This window comes from Ostrea edulis, chromosome 3 (genome assembly GCF_947568905.1).
Source record: "Ostrea edulis chromosome 3, xbOstEdul1.1, whole genome shotgun sequence".
In the NCBI taxonomy this organism is placed as follows: Eukaryota; Metazoa; Mollusca; class Bivalvia; order Ostreida; family Ostreidae; genus Ostrea; species Ostrea edulis.
In genome coordinates this window covers 60,913,135-60,933,312 of record NC_079166.1, presented here as the reverse complement: position 1 = coordinate 60,933,312, position 20,178 = coordinate 60,913,135, and the positions used below count along the sequence as shown (strand labels likewise).

At 36.8% G+C, this 20,178-nt stretch overlaps 1 protein-coding gene across 1 annotated transcript; it reads left to right on the top strand.

Moving 5' to 3' along the window:
• The first annotated feature begins 6,408 nt into the window (after nt 1-6,408).
• Nucleotides 6,409-7,414, top strand: LOC125661890 (uncharacterized). Its single transcript, XM_056160962.1, has 2 exons — nt 6,409-6,565; nt 6,647-7,414. Exons 1-2 carry the CDS (start codon nt 6,409-6,411, stop codon nt 7,402-7,404), a joined length of 915 nt encoding a protein of 304 aa, XP_056016937.1. The 3' UTR covers nt 7,405-7,414.
• The last annotated feature ends 12,764 nt before the right edge of the window (nt 7,415-20,178 follow it).

Below are 20,178 nucleotides of genomic sequence, written 5' to 3'. Positions count from 1 at the left end.
ACCCTCAGATTAAAATGCTCGGAACACTGGATAGTAAGCTCAAAGACGACTGGAAGTCATATGTAAGTACATTGACACATGCTTACAATTCGACAAAGCATGAAAGTACGGGTTATTCTCCTTTCTTCCTTATGTTTGGGAGATATCCGCGACTCGCTATCGCATTCTCTCACCAGAGTGCGCGTTACGCAAGCTTCACATACACCTCTGTCAACGCTTGGAATCACGGGACAATATAATCACATGATATAAACAATCATTCTCGGTTTCCTTTCCCTTTAAAAGTTCAGGCAACAGGTGATACATCAGGCTCTTTTCATAACCAATTGACACTTTAATAAGTGCATATTTACCGTTTAGCAGTTTGTCTCTTATTTTACAAGTTTTATCGTATTTTTACAGCCTTTCTTACTTTTGATTCCATGTTTACATTTAAATCTCCACCACGTGTATATCCTACATTCATACGTATATTACGAAGTAGTTCCAAATTTATGATCAGAAAACGGCGATTTTGAACAATTTACAGTAAGCATCAATTTAATTGCACCAAAAACATATCATAATATGACTAAATATTTAGTCCAAAACATAAATGTTGGATCAAAGAAACTTTTACAAGATTTCTGTAAAAAGCCGTTGACAGAGGTGTAGTGCGAGGAGCGCACGGAACTCTGGGTAGAAAATGTCGCTATCGATGCATTTCTCGGCTTGAACTTTGATACTTCTGAGAACTTTGCGAAAAAACTTCAGAATGGACTCGAATTTTCTTACAAAATTGCTTCACGAAAAGCAGAAAGAAATGCTAGCCGTCATAAAAACATATATGATGCAAAGGTCCGAGAATCTACAATACAGGTCGGTGACCGTGTATTGATAAGAAATGTGGGTTTAAAGGGCAAAAATAAACTGGCTGATAAGACCCTTATATTGTTGCTAAACAGCCCAATCCTAAAATATCTGTACATTGTGGAAAAAGAAAATATGCGGTAACATTATTTCCAAAAGAAACGTGTCAATGTCCGGCTACAGGAACCTGTTATCACATTTTGGCAGCGCGAATCAAAATTGGGGACACTATTACAGAGACAAAAAAATTGTTAATCTTAAACAACTGTCAAAAAATAATTTGAAACGTAATGATAAAAAATCAGGGAGGAGAAAACCGCGACCGAACGATTATGACAAAGATGTCATACCAGCTCCTGATTCTGCCGCTGTCTTGGAAAATGAAGTAAGTGAGGAAGTAAGTAAGGCTAAAACAATCAAACTGGAAGAAAGGGAACTTCATGAAGGTAAAAATGATTCTGATAAAAAATGGGTTTATTCTCTTAAAGTGTCCCGGAAGTCAAATATACATTTTGGTTTATCTTATGTATTTTTAAAAACAAGATGTGTTTGTGAAACACAAATTCCCCCGATAATGGCCAATTTCGAAGATGGCCAAGGTCACAAGGGTGAATGTCTTGGTACCAGTAGAAAGATGTTATCAAAAGAAGTGCTCATGTAAAATATGAAAGCTCTAATATTTACAATTTAGAAGTTATGACCAATGTAAAACAAAAAAATTAAAAGTAGGTCAAATGTCAAGGTTTAAAGGTTCAATACCAACGGAAAGGTCTTGTAACAAGGAATACTCATGTTAAATATCAAAGCTCTATCACTTATTGTTCAAAAGTTATTAGCAAGGTTAAAGTTTTCAAAAAGTAGGTCAAACTCCAAGGTCAAGGTCACGCGGTCAAAAAATGTTGGTACCTACGGAAAGGTCTGGTCACAAGGAATACTCATGTGAAATATCAAAGCTCTATCTCTTACTGTTCAAAAGTTATTAGCAAGGTTAAAGTTTTCAACAAGTAGGTTATACTCCAAGGTCAAGGTCTCAAAAATATTGGTACCCACGGAAAGGTCTGGTCACAAGGAATACTCATGTGAAATATCAAAACTCTATCACATACTGTTCAAAAGTTATTAGCAAGGTTAAAGTTTCAGACAGAATGACAGACAGGACAAAAACAATAACCCCCCCCCCCGATCTTCGATCTCGGGGGCATAATAAATACCGATAGTAAAATTCTTTCTATTATCTTTTAATCAATAAATGATATAATGGGCAACAAGAACCTTTTTCGTAAATTCACACCTTTACGATACCGAAAACGAGACTGAAAATGTAATACCGGATCTGACGTCACAACCCATCATTGGCGGTTTCTTCACAACAAGACGAGAGTATGAGAAGAAAATATTCGAAGAGAAATGAGTAAGAGGTAGGGACGCATGTGTGTGGTTGCAGGATACAACAACAGGCCCTCGGACACCGTTTCCGTCCATGTTTTCCCAAAGGACGAGCGACAGAGAGCAGCATGGACTCGATTTGTGAGACTGACCCGTGCAGACTGGACAGGATCGTCCCAGTATATTGTTCATTGTAGTGCGCATTTCACGGACGGATGTTTCGAGGCTCAGTTTTCAATGATGAGAGAATTTGTAATTCCTGCGAAAAAACGCCTCTGCCCTGGTGCGATTCTATCGCTTTATCCTAAGAGGAAAGTGGACGACTTCAACCTTGCCCTCCTCTCTTCGCCCAAGCCTAAACCCAAGCGCCAAGCTGCCGTCAAGCTGGAGAAAAATAGGGTAGGTCGTGTGTAACTTTATTATGAAGATTCAATCAGTAAGAAACTTGATAATTTTTAGTGTAGTCTGTGACGTTGATAAGCTTTATAAGTTACAATACACGTACCATATAACGATTTTCTTACATGCCCCCATCTGATCAGGACCCTGGATTAGATTGCCGTTTAAACATATTATGTCATATAGATCCACTGACCTATCTTAGTAATGTGATCAAGAACTTTGCATAATTTAAATATACGTAGACTTCTATTACTCTTTTATTGGGCAATATTATTTTTCCAACACGATTAAATGTTAACATTGCAAAGATACCAATTCTGATCATAACTCCTACATGTACATCCTTTGGATTTATACGTTAATAAGAATTAAATTATTTCCAAAAATGATTTAATTTACACAAATCATGGGCAGATCCAGGAAATTTGGAAAAGGAGGGGGTTATACCATTATTAAATTTTAGTTGTTAAGGGGGGGGGGGGGGTCACCATCTATTTGTGTGGGTGTTTTTTAGCAAAATTTTCTGATGAAAGGGGAGGGTTCCGACCTTCGGGATACCCACCCCCTCTCTGAATGATCAGGATCCCCCCACTGCAAATTATTTCAATATTTACATGGGGACATTTTATTTCAAAATAAGAATAGAATTACAATAAATACATTATAAAGCACTATCATAACACTTATTTTATGATGATTGCTGCTCTACATTTTAATGAGAATTCCTCAAGGCTACATGCCATAACGAAGAAGGGGGATCAAGAATTTAAAATCAGCTTCCCGAAGTTCAAGCGTGGGGAATGCAGTGTTCGTACATGTAGGAAGTCTGTGGATCCAACATTTAGTAAGAATGCACTTCTAAAGGTAATCCACTATCATAATTCATATCAAAATTAATTGGCATGGCATTTTTACTATTTTTGCATTTGTCACTTTTCTTTCAATCAAGTTTAAAACAGCAATAACAAAGTTAATCAATAATGAGAATTTTTATTCTTTATCAAAATACAATACATATAGTAAAGAGCAATTTATTTATAAGGATATAAAGCATACATAAAATTTTAAATAGTGTCCATATATTCCAGCCCATCAGTCCTGATGAAGGAGACTTATTTGGCCTTTCAAGGGTCATCAGAACCATTACCATCTTAACCACCTCCAATGTGCAGTGAATTTTTCCATCTTGATAAAGAAGAAGCAGAGATACATTTTACATCGAGGTTCAGTCGAAAGGAGACATCCGTGTGAATGTGAACAAAACGTAATACTAGTTATTTGGACATTCTAGCAAAGCAGATAAAAGATATGTTGGTCATACAGATGTGCTCTATTTTAATATTATTTAAAAATGTTAAATCATTGTGAAACACCTTTATCTTTGGTTTTGTTTAAATCTGAACCAAAGTCATATAGAGTAGTAGGTTGTGAAAACAAATTTTGTTATTTTTTACAAATAAAAAAGACTGGGAACAACCATGATATAGGGTCTGATCGTTGGGTAACAATATGTTTGGTCTTGCATGCAACCGTGTTTTTTTGCAAATAATTTATAGAATGAAATATTAGCATAGTATATGTAGTATTAGCTTAGTGTATATAATAGTAGTAAGAGTTAAAAAATGATAAAACTTTTTTTAAAAATGGGAACATGAAAGCAGGGTCTTCGTACCGTTCCTGGGTGCAGAAACATTTTATTTGAAATATTGTTTGTGTAGCTGATGCTTTCTAGAAAATTTATATTTTGTAGTATTCTGTTTTGCCAGTATTTATTCATAATAATATTTTTTACTACCATTATGTTCATAAATGTATTATTTTTGGGCCATTTCTGTTAAATGTTGTGCTTGAATTTTTTGGTATGCATCATGTATGAATCGTACATTTGTTTAAAAAAAAGTTGCTTCAACTAAATCATACCATCACTCAGGTGCATTGAATCCTTGATACTCCTCAGAGGCAAAGGAATTCGTCACAGCACATGAGTGTAGAGGGACTCGCACCTTGTGCCCTAGGTATCCTTAGCACCATCAAACAAATTGCCTGTGTGTTGTGTATCTGTTACGCCTGTAATTCCAGGAAATGTTTGGAATTATTCACTAATGATAAACTAGCAATCGGACCCAATGATCATGTGAATTTTCTATTGATTAAATCAATAAAAAAAATTGACTTGCTCTTCAATTGGTGCCCTCATTTCTCCATACTGGGATCAGTATTGGTATTATGCCGTCTCGAGCTCATGCACAATTAAACACACTGATGAAAACCCAGGGTGTTCAGTAAAGCAGGCCAGTTCCTTGTTGAATGACTCCCCTCTTCTCATCAACCCTTGGTAATTCGGTGCAGCATACACTTTTCTTGGCAGCTGACATATGGAAATAGAATCCACATTGACACCTAAAATGATTTGTAAACCATGTGAATTTGTGAAAGGATAGAGAACTCAATAATGGGGAAAAGATAAGACAATTCTCCTCTAGATGATAATTTTTAAAAAATTCTTAGAAAAATTGTAAGTACAAATATAACAGTATAAACAGTCACATGAGAGGATAGAAAAATCAATGTTATTTTTCAGCTCTTTCCCAATGAAGTGATGAGCGAAAATACACAACAGGAACAAATAATTTTGTCTGTAATAATAGTAGGCCTATTGAAAATTGAGGGTAGATACCATATCACTCCCTAATTACTAAGGGGTGGTATGGTACACACGGTTTATTCCCACTTAGGCAACATTTTGAAAAATCCTATTCCCACATAGCCAACATTTTGATTTTTACACCTGAGTGATCAGCAAGCTATAGTTTGTTTTCACAGGTAAATGTTTTACCTGTGAAGGACTTGCTTTAAAATAATATGAAAACAAATAAACAAAAGCATATATTTATGTTAAAAAATGGTTATGAATGTTTGGTAACATAAATACATATACAAGTATTATACTGATTGATATATAAATCTACTTTTCAATATCCAGATTTGTACATGTAACATATAATTGATAAACAAAAAAATTGAAATTATCTGTTATGACATAAAAAAAAAGATTAATTGTGTAAAAAAAAAATGAAAATAAATAAAATCTTGAAAAGAAATATAGATCTGCATTTCTTTTAAACAAGTTTTTACATTAACCCTATTATAGACCTGATTAGAATAGTGTACATAGTAATAATTATTTATGGTTTAAATTGGATGTATAATTACTAAATTGAGATTAGATTGCTGTTCTCAAAGAGTATTTGCTAGATAGGCATAATTATGATCACTGAGTTACAGAATCACAAGCCTGAAAATTATGAGATCTTAATTATTTTCTGGACTGTCCATTTTTTCAAAAAATCATTTTAAAGAAAAATGGCCAATCTACAGGTGCAAGTCAACTTTTTAGAGAACGGTAGAGGAGAATTTTATCTTCTTAATGGTGGATATAAGTATTCAGTGAGGACAAGACGCAACGATCGAACATATTAGAGATGTGTAGACCGACAGTGCCCTGCTAAAGTTGTTACAGTGGACAACATCCTTGTGTTTTTTGGGCGGCCTCACAATCATGAAGGGGACTTCATTGGTTTGGCAGCAGAATCCTTCTTCAGCAAAGTGAAGAAAAGATGCAGAGATGAAGCAGCACCCTTATCCTCTATATATGATGAAGAGTTAGGAGCACTGTGGAATGCTGACTGTGATGACACTGTGGTAGACATGATTAAACAGATCCCTACTTTTCAATCCTGTAAGTCTGTGCTGTACCGTAGTCGAGGGAAAATGATGCCCAAACTTCCCACCACACAAGAGGAAATCAACCTCCAGGATTCATGGACGGAGACCTTTGCCCGTGAGAGATTCCTGTTATGTGACGACAGAGATGAAGCAGGAAACAGAATAATTGTGTTTGCCACTGATGCCAATCTTCAGAGACTTTGTGCCTCTTAAACTGTGTTTAGTGATGGGACTTTTTATTCCTGTACATCTCTTTTCGCCCAGATTTACACTCTTCATGCAGATGTTGATGGAACAGTTTTCCCTCTTGTGTTTGCCTTGCTTCCTAACAAGACTGAAGCAACTTACAGACGTCTGTTTTCCCTCTTGAAGACCGCAGTCAATGAACGACATTCTGTGTTGACACCTGAATCCTGGACGATCGATTTTGAGGTGGCAGCCAGAAATGCAGTGAAAGATAACTTTCCAAACACAACCATTCGCGGATGCTTTTTCCACTACACTCAGTGCATTAGGAGGAAAGTTCAAAACTGTGGCCTAACAACTGAGTTTAGAGAGAATGAGGACTTCCATCGCCTTGTGAGAAGAGCTGCCGTCCTCCCCCTGGTTCCAGATCACCGTGTTGAAGATGTGTGGTTCCAGGCCTTAGAGGATAATGATGACAATACCGATGCCATTATGCGATTCAAGGATTATGTGACAGAGACGTGGGTTGAGGGACATTTTCATCTTTGGAACCACTCTGATCATGACGGTCCAAGAACCACCAACGCAGTTGAGGGATGGCACCACAAGTTTAACAGAATGTGCAGACGTGCCCACCCAAATATCTTTGTGTTCGTAGAGATGCTAAAAAAGGAAGAAGCTGCAAATGAGGCAAAGATCATTCAGATTACAGCAGGAGGTGTCGTGCGTCCCAAAAAGAGAAAATACCGCCAGTTGGATTCTCGTCTACAGCGTCTCAAGGACAGGATGCGTCAAGGTCAAATGGACATAGTAGCATATGCGGATGCAGCTTCCCATCTAATTCATTTCGAGTGAACAGTGATCATGGTGAAATGATGTAAATGTGTGGGGGTTTTTTTCTCTCGCGTGAACAGTAATTGGATTGTGATGACAGTGGTTGTCGATACATGATTTCTATTTCATTTGTGTCTCATTTATTATCATATCTTATAACATTTTAATATGCAACATTAATAAAATATTATTACTTTATACAAGCACTTTTTATTTCATATCATGTATTTTAGAGTTGAAATAGTATCTACCATAAATGTAATTCTAAATTGAGATTCCATGTATATTTGCATGATAAAACAACATAACTAAATAAATATTTAATGTTTATCATTTGAAACTTGGTATTTTTAGGTACATTAACGTTAAGCTATAATTTAAAGTAATTGATTTACAAAATTAAGATTAAAAAGACAAAGAAGACAAACTATTATATATCCAGCAAAATAAAATTCATAAATAGAAGGAAAACAAACCAGATCATTATTTAAAAAAGATAATTTTTAAAGTTATTTGATTATAGAAATCATAATATCATTAAATGAATTATTTAAAAAAGGGACAAAATCTCAATATATTCTATCATTATACATGTATATATCCTACAAAATATTCTTATTGCCTTATTCTGGTTATATCGGAAAACAGACTATAGCCTACCTGTAATTAAATTCTTTTGTTCTCTACCTGCACCCAATTCCCACTTAGCCAACACAGAGTTATCTGTATTTTTTCAAAATGTTGGCTAAGTGGGAAGACACCGTACACACCAGTGCGACCACTAACATTGTTATTACAGACAAAATTGCAGATTCCTGTGAATACGACGCGGACAGACGTAATATGGTGATTAGACATCTGTAATTTTTATCATTAATGTACAGTTAAATATGATTGATCAATTTCGTATTTCCCAAAATTTATTTTATAAACAAACAGTCTAACGGCGCCTTACCATTCCGTGCTTCCGAGGCGATGTTCAAGTTGTTCACGTTCAGCATTCTCCCCATTTAACTCGTCGAAATAATCGAAATCCATTGCAGCTGGCTCTTATTGGTAAGGGACGATGTCCTGTAAGTCCTCGTTACGATAATCTTTAAAGGAAGACGCTGCAAATGATATGTGGAGGTCGATTTCGTCCACAGAAACGGAGGTATCGCTCACATTTGCCATACTAGCCTGTTTGAGACTGATGGGTTGTGACGTCACACGTCATTATGGCTAAATATAGTAAAACCGGAAGTTCAGTTGATTGGTTTCGGGCAGGTGCAAAAATAGCTAACTTTGACGGGGAATATCTCGGTATTGAATGCACGCACGATCATAATTTTTTATTCTTATATTTTGAAATGTATTTCTGAACCAACTTACCATTTTTGCGCACTTTAAATTATCTCATAAAGAAACTATTTTAGATCCCCGGGGATGGATTTGCAATTTCAATCTGCTTCACCGCCATCAGTGCAAATACAGCACACGGGTAGGGATCATTGGGTTCTATCTTTGGAGTCTAAATACAACGAGGTTTGTATTTTGGATAGCTTAAGTAATATGAAAAACCACACTGTTAATACACCAGCACTTGAAATTCAGTTGTCACTAATTTACGGGAGGACTAAAACGTCTATTCCTATAATCTTTTTTTTTTTTTTTTTTTTTTTTTTTTAGATATTCAACAGCAAGAAAATGGTAACGATTGTGGTTTATTTGGCATTGCAAATTTAGTGGAATTTTGTTATAATGAGCTTTTTTTTTTTGAGAGCAAAACATTTTTCAAAACCGAGTGCATAAGGGAACATCTAATTCAGTGTATCGGAAACGGCCATTTTACTAAATTTCCACAAAATAGTAATTTTGTTTTTAATGACACTTTAAAACATAAAATTGTTAAAATCCAATGTTGTTGTCCATGTGGTTTTCCCGATTGGGTGGATGCAATGGTAGGGTGTGATTATAAAGTGGGGAGAAAATGTTGAGATGTTTGGAAGCAATCAAAATGTGCAAATGTTTCACCCGATTGTAATGAATGGTTGTGTACTGAACATTATCGTGAATAAAAATCAAATTTAATACTATGTTGAGGTTTTTATTACAATTTTATCATTGTTTTAATAACAGAAGAGTAAGTCCACTTCACAGTTATGAATTTCACACCTCCTAATTAGGTCAACACCTGTTGCTGAATACCGACTCTTCGATTTCGACATGAAAATGTGCATATTTTTTATCCGTTCCGACATGATTTTCATATACTTAAAATTAACAAAATGCTAAAACCCATATATATTTGAAAAGGTCTTGACCCGTAGATTTCGGGAAATTTATCCGAATAAGATAATATAAATTGTTTTACGAGATATTACAGATTATACAATACATACTTCTTCACACGACGCCTCCATATTTTCACAACATTTACTCATTCCGGCAGGATTTTCATGTATTAGAAATCATCTAAATGTCATGAAATTATGTTCTGAAAGTATTTGCCCCATCGATTGTGGGAAAGTTTATCGAATAAGAAAATATTAGATATTTTAGGAGATATAAAGAAATATGTGGCACCGACTACACTGGGAAAACACTAACTTTTTACAACCTTCGTTCATTCCGGTGGGATTTTCATGGTCTTATCAATAATAAAATGTTAATATCTTATCAAATTCTGGAAGGTGTTGCCCCATAGATTATGGGATTTTTTACCGAATAAAAATATAATGAGTATTAACGGAGATATAGGTACTTTTTTGAGTACCACTACCTCCATTCCGGCCTTTAGTATTGCCCATTATTTCTATGTTTAGTTCAACTTTACGTTTGACTGACCAGTGGTCTGAGTTCATAATACTGCGGACCAATGGATTTTACCGAATACTAATTAATTATGCATGTGTTACTAACCTGTGTACTATATAAAGTTAGGAACCCCGCCAAAATCCCCACTCTAAGCCTTGTACCAATACGATTATATTGGACAGTCCTTTCTAAAATATCGATTCACTCGATGTAACATAAATATATTTTTCATTTTGCCTGGTAAGATTTACATTTATCTTGTAATTCATATACTTGTTAGATATATGCAATTATACTGGCAATCGTATTAATATTAGGATCATCGTTTATCGTAAATGTTTAAATGTCTTTTAGTTTACGTCTTGTGTTTTATGTATGTCTATTATCTTGTGTGCATGTTTGTGAGTATGTTTTCATATTTTTTCTACGTTTTCTCCCCTTCTATTGAAATAAAATAATTGTCTGAGACCGACCCAGTTTTGTGTTGTTTGCAACAAAACAGCGATCCTGCGACGTTGATATAGTTGAAAATGAGAACCTTAAATCACTTATTCTAAAAAGGCCCTCAATACACTCGATCTTTTAATTGACGACAGAACTTGAATTTTTTAAGTTGTGTGTTTGCGATATGTAATGGCAGCTCTGGGACCGCTGACTATTTTTAACCCAGTTTCTCTTTAATTACTCAAGTTCTCGTTTTAAAATTTGTTGAGCTCTTGTTTTAGAACTTTTTAAAATATAACCACGGTATCTTTTTTCTTTTACAACTTGTATTTCAAACAAAATTTTAGTCGTTTTATTCATTGTGTTCAATGATCTTCTTCTGTGTTGACCTTTATTGAGGAGTCGTTCCATGTCTTTTCGTACGCGTGGCTTTTACTTGTTCAAACTGTATTTCTTTTGTCTTCATATTTAATATAGACTCGTTCCATGAATTTTCGTATATGAGGTATTTAGCTGTACGATTTGTTTTGTTACACCAATTAACCTACATCTAGCAGATCGTACGAAAAATTTTCGTTTGCGAGACAAAAGATGTACACGTTTTCATCAGACATATCCACACAGGATGAGTTGGACAGTTTAGATATGTAGTAAAGTAGGGAACAAAACACGCAACTGCCCGGCTAACAAGATTGGCGGCCGTGATCAGTAGCTTAGGCAGCAATCGTGACCCCCCCCCCCCCCCCCAAATACTAAGTATAGTGAATGAGACTGTTTTCCTTATCACACTTCATAAATAATTGTCTATTCGTTTCCCGCTTTCATCTTTATTTTCACCACATAGGTTACAAGGGAAAAGATTGACTACAATGAAGAATAAATAAACAAACTTACAAGTATGCTGTGCATTATATCTATTACTGAAATGTTGTACCATAGACTGACCTAGTAATACACTATAAAATACTTAATATAATAACTAGTAATACTGACACTGCTGAATAATTTAAGCAAATAAATATAATATCTGACATGACTATGTAAACGATTGTTTACATCTCATAGACCTACTCGAGATTATGATTAACCTTGTTTACAATAAAAATACGATATGTCAAAACATAATAAGTCAACAATGTATTCATACTATCACTATAAAGATAATTACCGTGATTATTTTCCTATGTATCTGTGAATATAGGGTCAAACAGCTTGAATTCACCATAGCAAGCAAAATCCCGTGCAAGAATATTCAGTTCTAAAATTTTACATTCTGACAAAATTGGATATAAAAAGTATGTGAAAAATAATCCGGATAAATTTGGAAAATGCAAATTAAATCTTACACTAAGTATTTTATTAAAGTTCGACCTCTGGATGTGTTGATGACAGAGAGAAACACCAATTGAGAAAGGGTTGATATGATTTATGAAATATAAGAATCAAACATGAACAAGAGGTACTGTGAGCAATGCTCACTAAGAATACCCCCCGCTTACCCCAATCTCCCAAAGGGTGTTGGTAATAGGTATAAACTACCTCTTTTCTGAGTGTAAAAAACAAATGGCATGACAAACCGAACCATATTGCTACTTCGATGTCCAGTGCGTGTGACCTTTTGACCCCAAAATCGATAGGGAACATCTTCATCCCATGGGTAGTCCATATGTATGATATGGTGACTGTAGGTGGAAAGGATAACGCTTTAGAGCCCAGAAACCATATTGCTACTTCGATGTCCAGTGCACTTGACCGAGCCCAGAAACCATATTGCTACTTCGATGTCCAGTGCACTTGACCTTTGACCTTTTGACCCCAAAATCGATAGGGAACATCTTCATCCCATGGGTAGTCCATATGTATGATATGGTGACTGTAGGTGGAAAGGATAACGCTTTAGAGCCCGGAAACCATATTGCTACTTCGATGTCCAGTGCGCTTGACCTTTGACCTTTTGACCCCAAAATCGATAGGGAACATCTTCATCTCATGGGTAGTCCATATGTATGATATAGTGACTGTAGGTGGAAAGGATAACGCTTTAGAGCCCGGAAACCATATTGCTACTTCGATGTCCAGTGCGCTTGACCTTTGACCTTTTGACCCCAAAATCGATAGGGAACATCTTCATCTCATGGGTAGTCCATATGTATGATATAGTGACTGTAGGTGGAAAGGATAACGCTTTAGAGCCCGGAAACCATATTGCTACTTCGATGTCCAGGGCACTTGACCTTTGACCTTTTGACCCCAAAATCGATATGGAACATCTTCATCCCATGGGTAGTCCATATATATGATATGGTGACGGTAGGTGGAAAGGATAATGCTATAGAGCCCGGAAACCATTGCGTCTACAGACGGACGGACGGACAGACAGACGGACAACCCGATTCCAGTATACCCCCCCCCCCCACACACACACAACTTGTTGCGGGGGGTATAAAAATAAACAAGATGGGAAAACAATGAAGGGGATGGTGAAAAATGTCAGTAATGAAATAATGTTCAACAATGAGATGACTGCAATCGATTGCTAAAAAAATGTCAAAGATGATCAATAATGACTATTGTTGACATTCTTGCTGTGTTAAAATGTCAAGCAATTACAAAGCGAAGGTATATTGATACATATATATTTTAATATGCAGTATAACAAGACATAGCTACCTAAACAAGCAAGAGACCACGCCTGGACATACAAAACACACAAAGCACGTACAGCAGATAGGAAGGTAAGACTCAAGAGTGAAGACCTATTCCCGCGGAAATTCTTATACGCCACGGGTCATGACCGGTGGCAATATGGAATATCGAATCCGACCACAATATTTACAAATCAAAGGGTACCCCGAATTACCATAATGCCCGTGATTTACCGAATTGTCCCTTAAACTACCGAAATGCCCCTTCCAACGTATAAATTAATGCATATTCAGTTTATATATGTTCAATTTTGATCAGAAAATGCTAAATTGTGGTTGTAAATATAGAAAATTGTGTTCAATTCTCGCATTAGCGATGTTTCAAAGAACGATAACTCTAGCAAATTCTTGTAGCCTCTGTCTGATGAACTGTCATCGAAGTTTTTGTCCCTATAATTCTCGTATCCTCTCATATATTACTTGTTTGAATTATTCTTTGTTAATTTTGTTTAATGAAAACTATAAATCTTTGGTTTAAGAGATAAATACTTTTCTAAAATTCTATCCGAGTTAATTAATCTCAAATACGTAAAATGTCTCGCTTCCTCCATTCATTGTTTCCTCTATTAATGAATGAAAAAGCATAAATACTCGTATTATTTTTATTCCATTCAACGTTTTCAATATACATGTATAGCATAACGGAACTATGGAAACAAAAAGAAATGCACATTAACATTGTAGTGCATGTGATCTGAATTAACAATACATTTCATTTAATGCAATTTTCGGTAAGGCAAACATTCATTTGCTAAAGTAACTAGTGATTATTGAATGACATAAAAATGAAGACAAAACCAATAAAAAAGCAAACAATTATTTGCTTCAGTAACTAGCGACTATTGAATGTCATGAAGAATACCCCCCAAAAAGCCAAAACCAGCAAATAGTGACTATTGAATGGAATATTAAAAAATCCAAAAGAAAAAAGAGTACAATACATATGTATGTGCTTCTGAAGCTAAGCGGCAATACATGGTGTTCAGTTGACAACTATTTGAAACACAAAGCTTCTACTGAATAATGTAAGAAAAGGGGTAAAGAAAAATACACATGTACCCCTGAAGCTTTAATAGTTGAATAGCTATAGTAGTTACTTTGGAGAGAATGATAACCTGTACACGAAAAAGCAAATTGGTTTTAAACGAAGGAAGAATATCAGTGAGAGGGATAAATTACATGAAAATATAATTAAATGCAGATGGCCGAATCCTACCCCAAATGGGGCATCTCAACAATAAGATACGGCGTACACACCATCAGCAATTTAATTACATTTTTTCTTGTGGGTTGTTGTCCTCATTGATTTTCTGCTTCCTCTGCCCCAATTTTTCCTCAACCGCCTTTGGTTTGACAACCGTCATCTTGCCGTCAGTTGAAGTAACTGTCATCTTGCCTGTCATCATGAAATGTCTACATTTCTTAAACTATCTGTCTCGTTCGTCTGTTGTCGTAGATACCCACACAGACTTTGATACCTCAAAGTGTTTGTGGTTGTCTGCCAGTCTGTACTGTCCAGTTCCTACCAAAGCTTTTTAGGGCAGGCTGCTGATAAACAAGTTGATGGTGCAGGGGTTCCAACAGTCTCGTTTAAAGTAAGCATTTCGTTAAACACACGGTCGTTATAACAATCTAGTTTGCCAATACAACATATCATTGGGTCAAATGCTGTCTGACGTGTTTCATACCGATCGTTAAGCCGTTCTTGGCATACTGATTTTGACTACGGATAACTCCGTTTACAGTGTATGTGATCAAGATATAGGGCTTACGCCGGTCGACAAGGGATGCTTTCTCCTCCTAGGCACCTGGTTCCACCTGTGTTATATCCATTTTACCCAACTCTCTATTTAGTATTGCTCATAGAAGTTATCTTCACCTTTCACGGAGCCCATCCAGTGATACGAAATTCTGTGGTATGTAAGGAGATCATTGTTGCTGCCCAAAGCACATCCGCGGCCAATGCTATAGTTTTGCTATTGCTGACAGGGGCGTGAGACTTCTTCCTTTGTACAATTCCTTTCGGTGTGTACTTTATCACGAATTTTAATATCTTTTTAGAAATTTTAAATTTGGACCTTGGGTCATCGGAACATGAAAAAAATATCCGAATCTGAATCAGACTGAATTACCACTTGAGGAGGAGCTAGAGCTAGCATCATGTGACGATTTGCTGTCTTTATGTTTCCTAGAGCGAGACCGTCATGTTCCTGTAGGAACCTCATCTGACGAAACGTTCTCATTCCGATCTGATCAGACGACCACTGTCGCTGACACTCGTCCTCTGTTTTGTAAGCCACAGAGACATTTTCTACTTCAGAGTACTTTGACTCATCTACCTGATCATTCTCACGCCCCTCCGTCTCTGCGGGTGAGCTTTCTTGTTATTCATTACTCCTATGTGCAAGTGTAGCCTATACAAGGCCCGGTGAATTAAATTGAGCATTGGCCATCCAAAAACGAAAACAAGTGTTTACACTTGACAAGCTGAATTTAAAGTCATCGAATGTATTGACAGAGCTATTGGGGGTTAAATTGAGGCATGCGTAATGGTATTTCATACCTAAGTAGTTTATTTTTCATAAATAGGGGGTTACACTTTAAAGATATGTAATTTTATTGTTGAATTGAAGGTCAATGCATTATTATATCTCACAGAAATATATTAAACATAGCTACAAGGCAGAAATTTGTACTGAGCCAGTCAAATAATGAATAGTAAGAAGTTTATGTTTTTATCAAGCATTTTTTAGAGATTTTAAAGTCACCTTAGAAAACTCATGTAACCTATTGCAATTGGTTGTCGTCCGTCCTCAAGCTTTAACAATTGAACATTTTTAACTTAATGATAAGTACTATTCCAATTCTTTTCAAATTTGGCATGGAGCCTCTCTGGGACATGAATTGTAAATCTCAGGACTCCTACACCTCTGGGGCCTTAAAGGCGGGGCAAAAACTACCAAAAACTTAACAATTTTCAAAATCTTCTCTACAGCCACACATGTGTAAGAAAAACTAAATGCATAGTGATGTAGAGCAGGAATCCCTCTACCGAAATTGAAACTTCCATGATCCCCTGGGTAGGGGTTCTGACCCCAGGGCAGGGCCAAACTTGGTATATAGTGTTTACATGTAAAAACATAAATTACATCTTTTTAATTGAAACTAAATGGATATTGAGAAAGAACAGGTAGTCCTTTTCCAAATTCGTAAATTTAATGTTCCCAGCGGTAGGGGTTTTGGTATCAGGGTGGTACCAAAATAGTCAGTTAATATATACTAGTATGTGAACAACCGAACATTTTTAACTTGATAAGTACCATACAAATAGCTTTCAAATTTGATATGAAGAATTTATAGGACAACTTACTTATGCCTACTACCCATTTTGAGGCATAGGACACCCACAAGATTTCTCCAGGCCCGTCTATCCTGTGTAATTTGTTCCAGTTCTTCGAAGTTTGTCCTATTGTTTTGGTATCGGCCTCCAGGTCTCTCCGCCAGATGTTTCTTGGCCTACCCCTCTTGCTCTTTCCCTGGGGGTTCCAGGATAGTATTTGCATTGTGATGTTAGTATATGGTTTGCGTAGAGTGGGCCCTATCCACCCCCTTTTCGCTTTAATACCTCCTCTTCGTCTGGGACTTGGTTTGCTCTCTCCCACAGTTCGGTGTTGCTGATTTTGTCAGGCCATCTGATCTGGAGGATTGGTCTCGGACATGACAATTGTGTTGCTGAATGTCTGGATCCTGTTTGTTGTTGTAACAGTTACTGTTGTCCTCCAGGGGCATTGCCTTACACTGGTGTTGAGCCGTCTTATTTTAGTGCGTATTGTAATTTCCCTGGCCTTCCAAATATTTCCGAGTTGCTAATTCTAGCTTTTATATCTGCTTACGTTCCTCCTTACTGGTCCACAAAACCGGTTTCTTCAATTCTCTCACCTTTTATGTTTATTTTGAAGTGAAATCTGATGTTGTGTTTGCTCTTAATTTCTGTGTATTCATTCTATTGATTATTAATCCTAACTGTGCTGGTGTTTCTGCAACTGTGGCCATTTTCTCTTGCATTTGGATCCGAGTATATGAAAGGAGTGTCAGATCGTCTGAAAATATATTTCAGCCAATAGTACCCAAGGTGTACAATGTACTCCATTCCTCCTATTGTATGTGGATGAGTTCATTGCAAGCAGGGACAGGAAGGGTGACAATAAACATCATTGACGAACTCCAGTTTTAACTTCGAATACCTCCGACAGCTGTCCTTCGTGTATGACCTTTCATGTCAAGTGTTCATAGGAATTGCGGGTGATATTTACCAGTTTACCAGGTACTCCATAATGCCATAGTAGTTTCCCTATCGTGTCCCTGTCAAAATCTTTTTCATAGTCTATGAAGCTTATATACAGGGAAGAATTCCATTCAGTACATTGTTCAATGATGATACGTAGTGTTGCTATACAAGATCTATTATTACGAAAACCGACTTGCTGGTCTCGTAGCTTGACATCCACCCCTTCTTTCATTCTGTTTAGTATTATCCGATTGAATATCTTCCCTGGAACATTTAATAGTATTGTTCCTCTATAGTGTGCACAGTTACTAAGATCATTTTAGGAAGCTTGATTTCCATTCTTGGGGAATAGTTTCCACTTCCCATCTTCTCTTAGAGAGTGGTGGAACATTGTCAACTTAGCTGTCAGAATCTGCCTTTAGTGCTTCTCGTGGAATATTATTGGGCTCCGCTGACTTGTCATATTCGAACTTGATCTGTAACTTCTAATGGCAAAGCAATGTACCAAATATCATATGAATATCTGCCAGCACAATAAAAAAAAATGTCCGGAAAACTGATACTTCATGTTATTTTCCTACGCCCAAGGGCCATAACTTTATAACATCAACGGAATAAACCAAATTCCAACTTCATTTGTAACTTGTTATGGTAAAGCAATGTACCAAATATGAAATAAATATGAAAAGTGAAGATAACGAACAGTGATCAATCTCATAACTCCTATAAGCAATATGAAATATAGAGTTGGACAAACACGGACCCCTGGATCTACCAGAGGTGGGATCAGGTGACTAGGAAAATTAAGAATCCCCTGTGGACCGGTCACTCCCGTGAGCCCTATATCTTGATCACGTAAATGGAGTTATCCGTAGTCAAAATCAGTGTGCCAAGAACGGCCTAACAATCGGCATGAAACACGTCAGAGACCATTTGTGCCAATGATAGGTTGTATTGGCAAACTAGATCGTTATAACAACATCGAATTTGCGAATTGCTGACATTAAACTAGACTGTTGAAACTCCTACACCATCAACTTCTTTGTTAGTAGTAGACTGCTTCGATTAAAAAACTGATCATAAGCAGAACAAGCTCTTGCGTATTGAATCAGTTGAGAGAGATATAAACACCATATGCAGGTGATAATGGAATATTGCTACATAATTATGGGAGGTTGGCGATGGAGAAGCCGAAATCATCCCGTTTGTCATAAAGCTGAGTTGTTAGTTTGCCGTTTATATCTACATTCAATAAAATATCTAAGTGTGAAGCAGAAATGGACGACTCTGTGGTGTCTTTTATTTCGATCTCGTAGGGATACATGTATATCAAATAGACATGGATGAAAATTATTTTTGTTAACACATTGATTGATTGAATATTGTTTAACACCATATACAGGTGATAATGGAATATTGCGGGACACTCGAGAATATTTCACTCATGGAGACGTCACCACTGCCGGTGAAGGGCTGCAAAATTTAGGCCTATGCTCGGCGCTTATGGCCATTGAGCAAGGAGGAATCTATATCGAGCCACACCTGCTGTGACACGGGACCTCGGTTTTGGCGGTCTCATCTGAAAGACCGCCCCATTTAGTCGCCTCTTACGACAAGGAAGGGGGTACTGAGGACCTATTCTAACCCGGATCTCCACGGGATATAATGGCATGAAGTGGAGCCTTATATCTTGATTAGATAATCGACAGCATTTGACTTCAGAACATTTTTAATTGCAAAGAAGATAATTATAACGACCAGATATCTTCCGACATGCTGTCTTTCAAGGAGACTGTTGAAACCCCTGTAACATTATCTGACTTGTCAGCGGTTTACCTTAGGTTTACACTGAACACATACATGCTCTTGTGTATTACATCAGTTGACAGAGGTAAACACCATCTATGGGTAATTATATTAGTATTGCTACAAAACTATGTCACGGGGAAGCTGATATCATCCCGTATGTTGCGTTGTTAGTGTGGTTTCAATGTCCTTTAAATCCAAATATGAAGCACAAGTGGAGGATTCTGTCCATTTAAGCATAAAACTTTTGAGTTGGTCGTATATTGTTTAGTGTCCTACTCAAGAATTTTCCATTCATATGGAGACGTCACCATTCCCGGTGGAAGGGTTGCAAAATTAAGACTTATGCCTTTGAGTAGAAAGGGAGCTTTTTTGTGCCACACATAATGTGACACGGGGCCTAGGTTTTTGCCGCCAGTGGCGTAGCTTCCTTTGAGGCAACCGAGGCAGCTGCCTGGGTAAAAAAAAACCCACAACTTTTACGTTGTTAAAATGCCGATAGCTTCTGGGGGCGCAGCCCCCCAGACCCCCTGCCTCGGTAATATTCGAACCCAAGCTACGCCTATGGCGGCCTCATCCAAAATAGAAAGGACAGTCCCAGTTAATGGCCTCTCACGACCAGCAAGGGGTACTGTGGACCTATTCTAACCCGGATCCCTACGGGTTACTTGTGCACTAAATCATAATAGTATTTTAAAAAAGTAATGATGTGAATTAATTATTTTGATGACCGAAATGAGAGACAGGGATATGAAC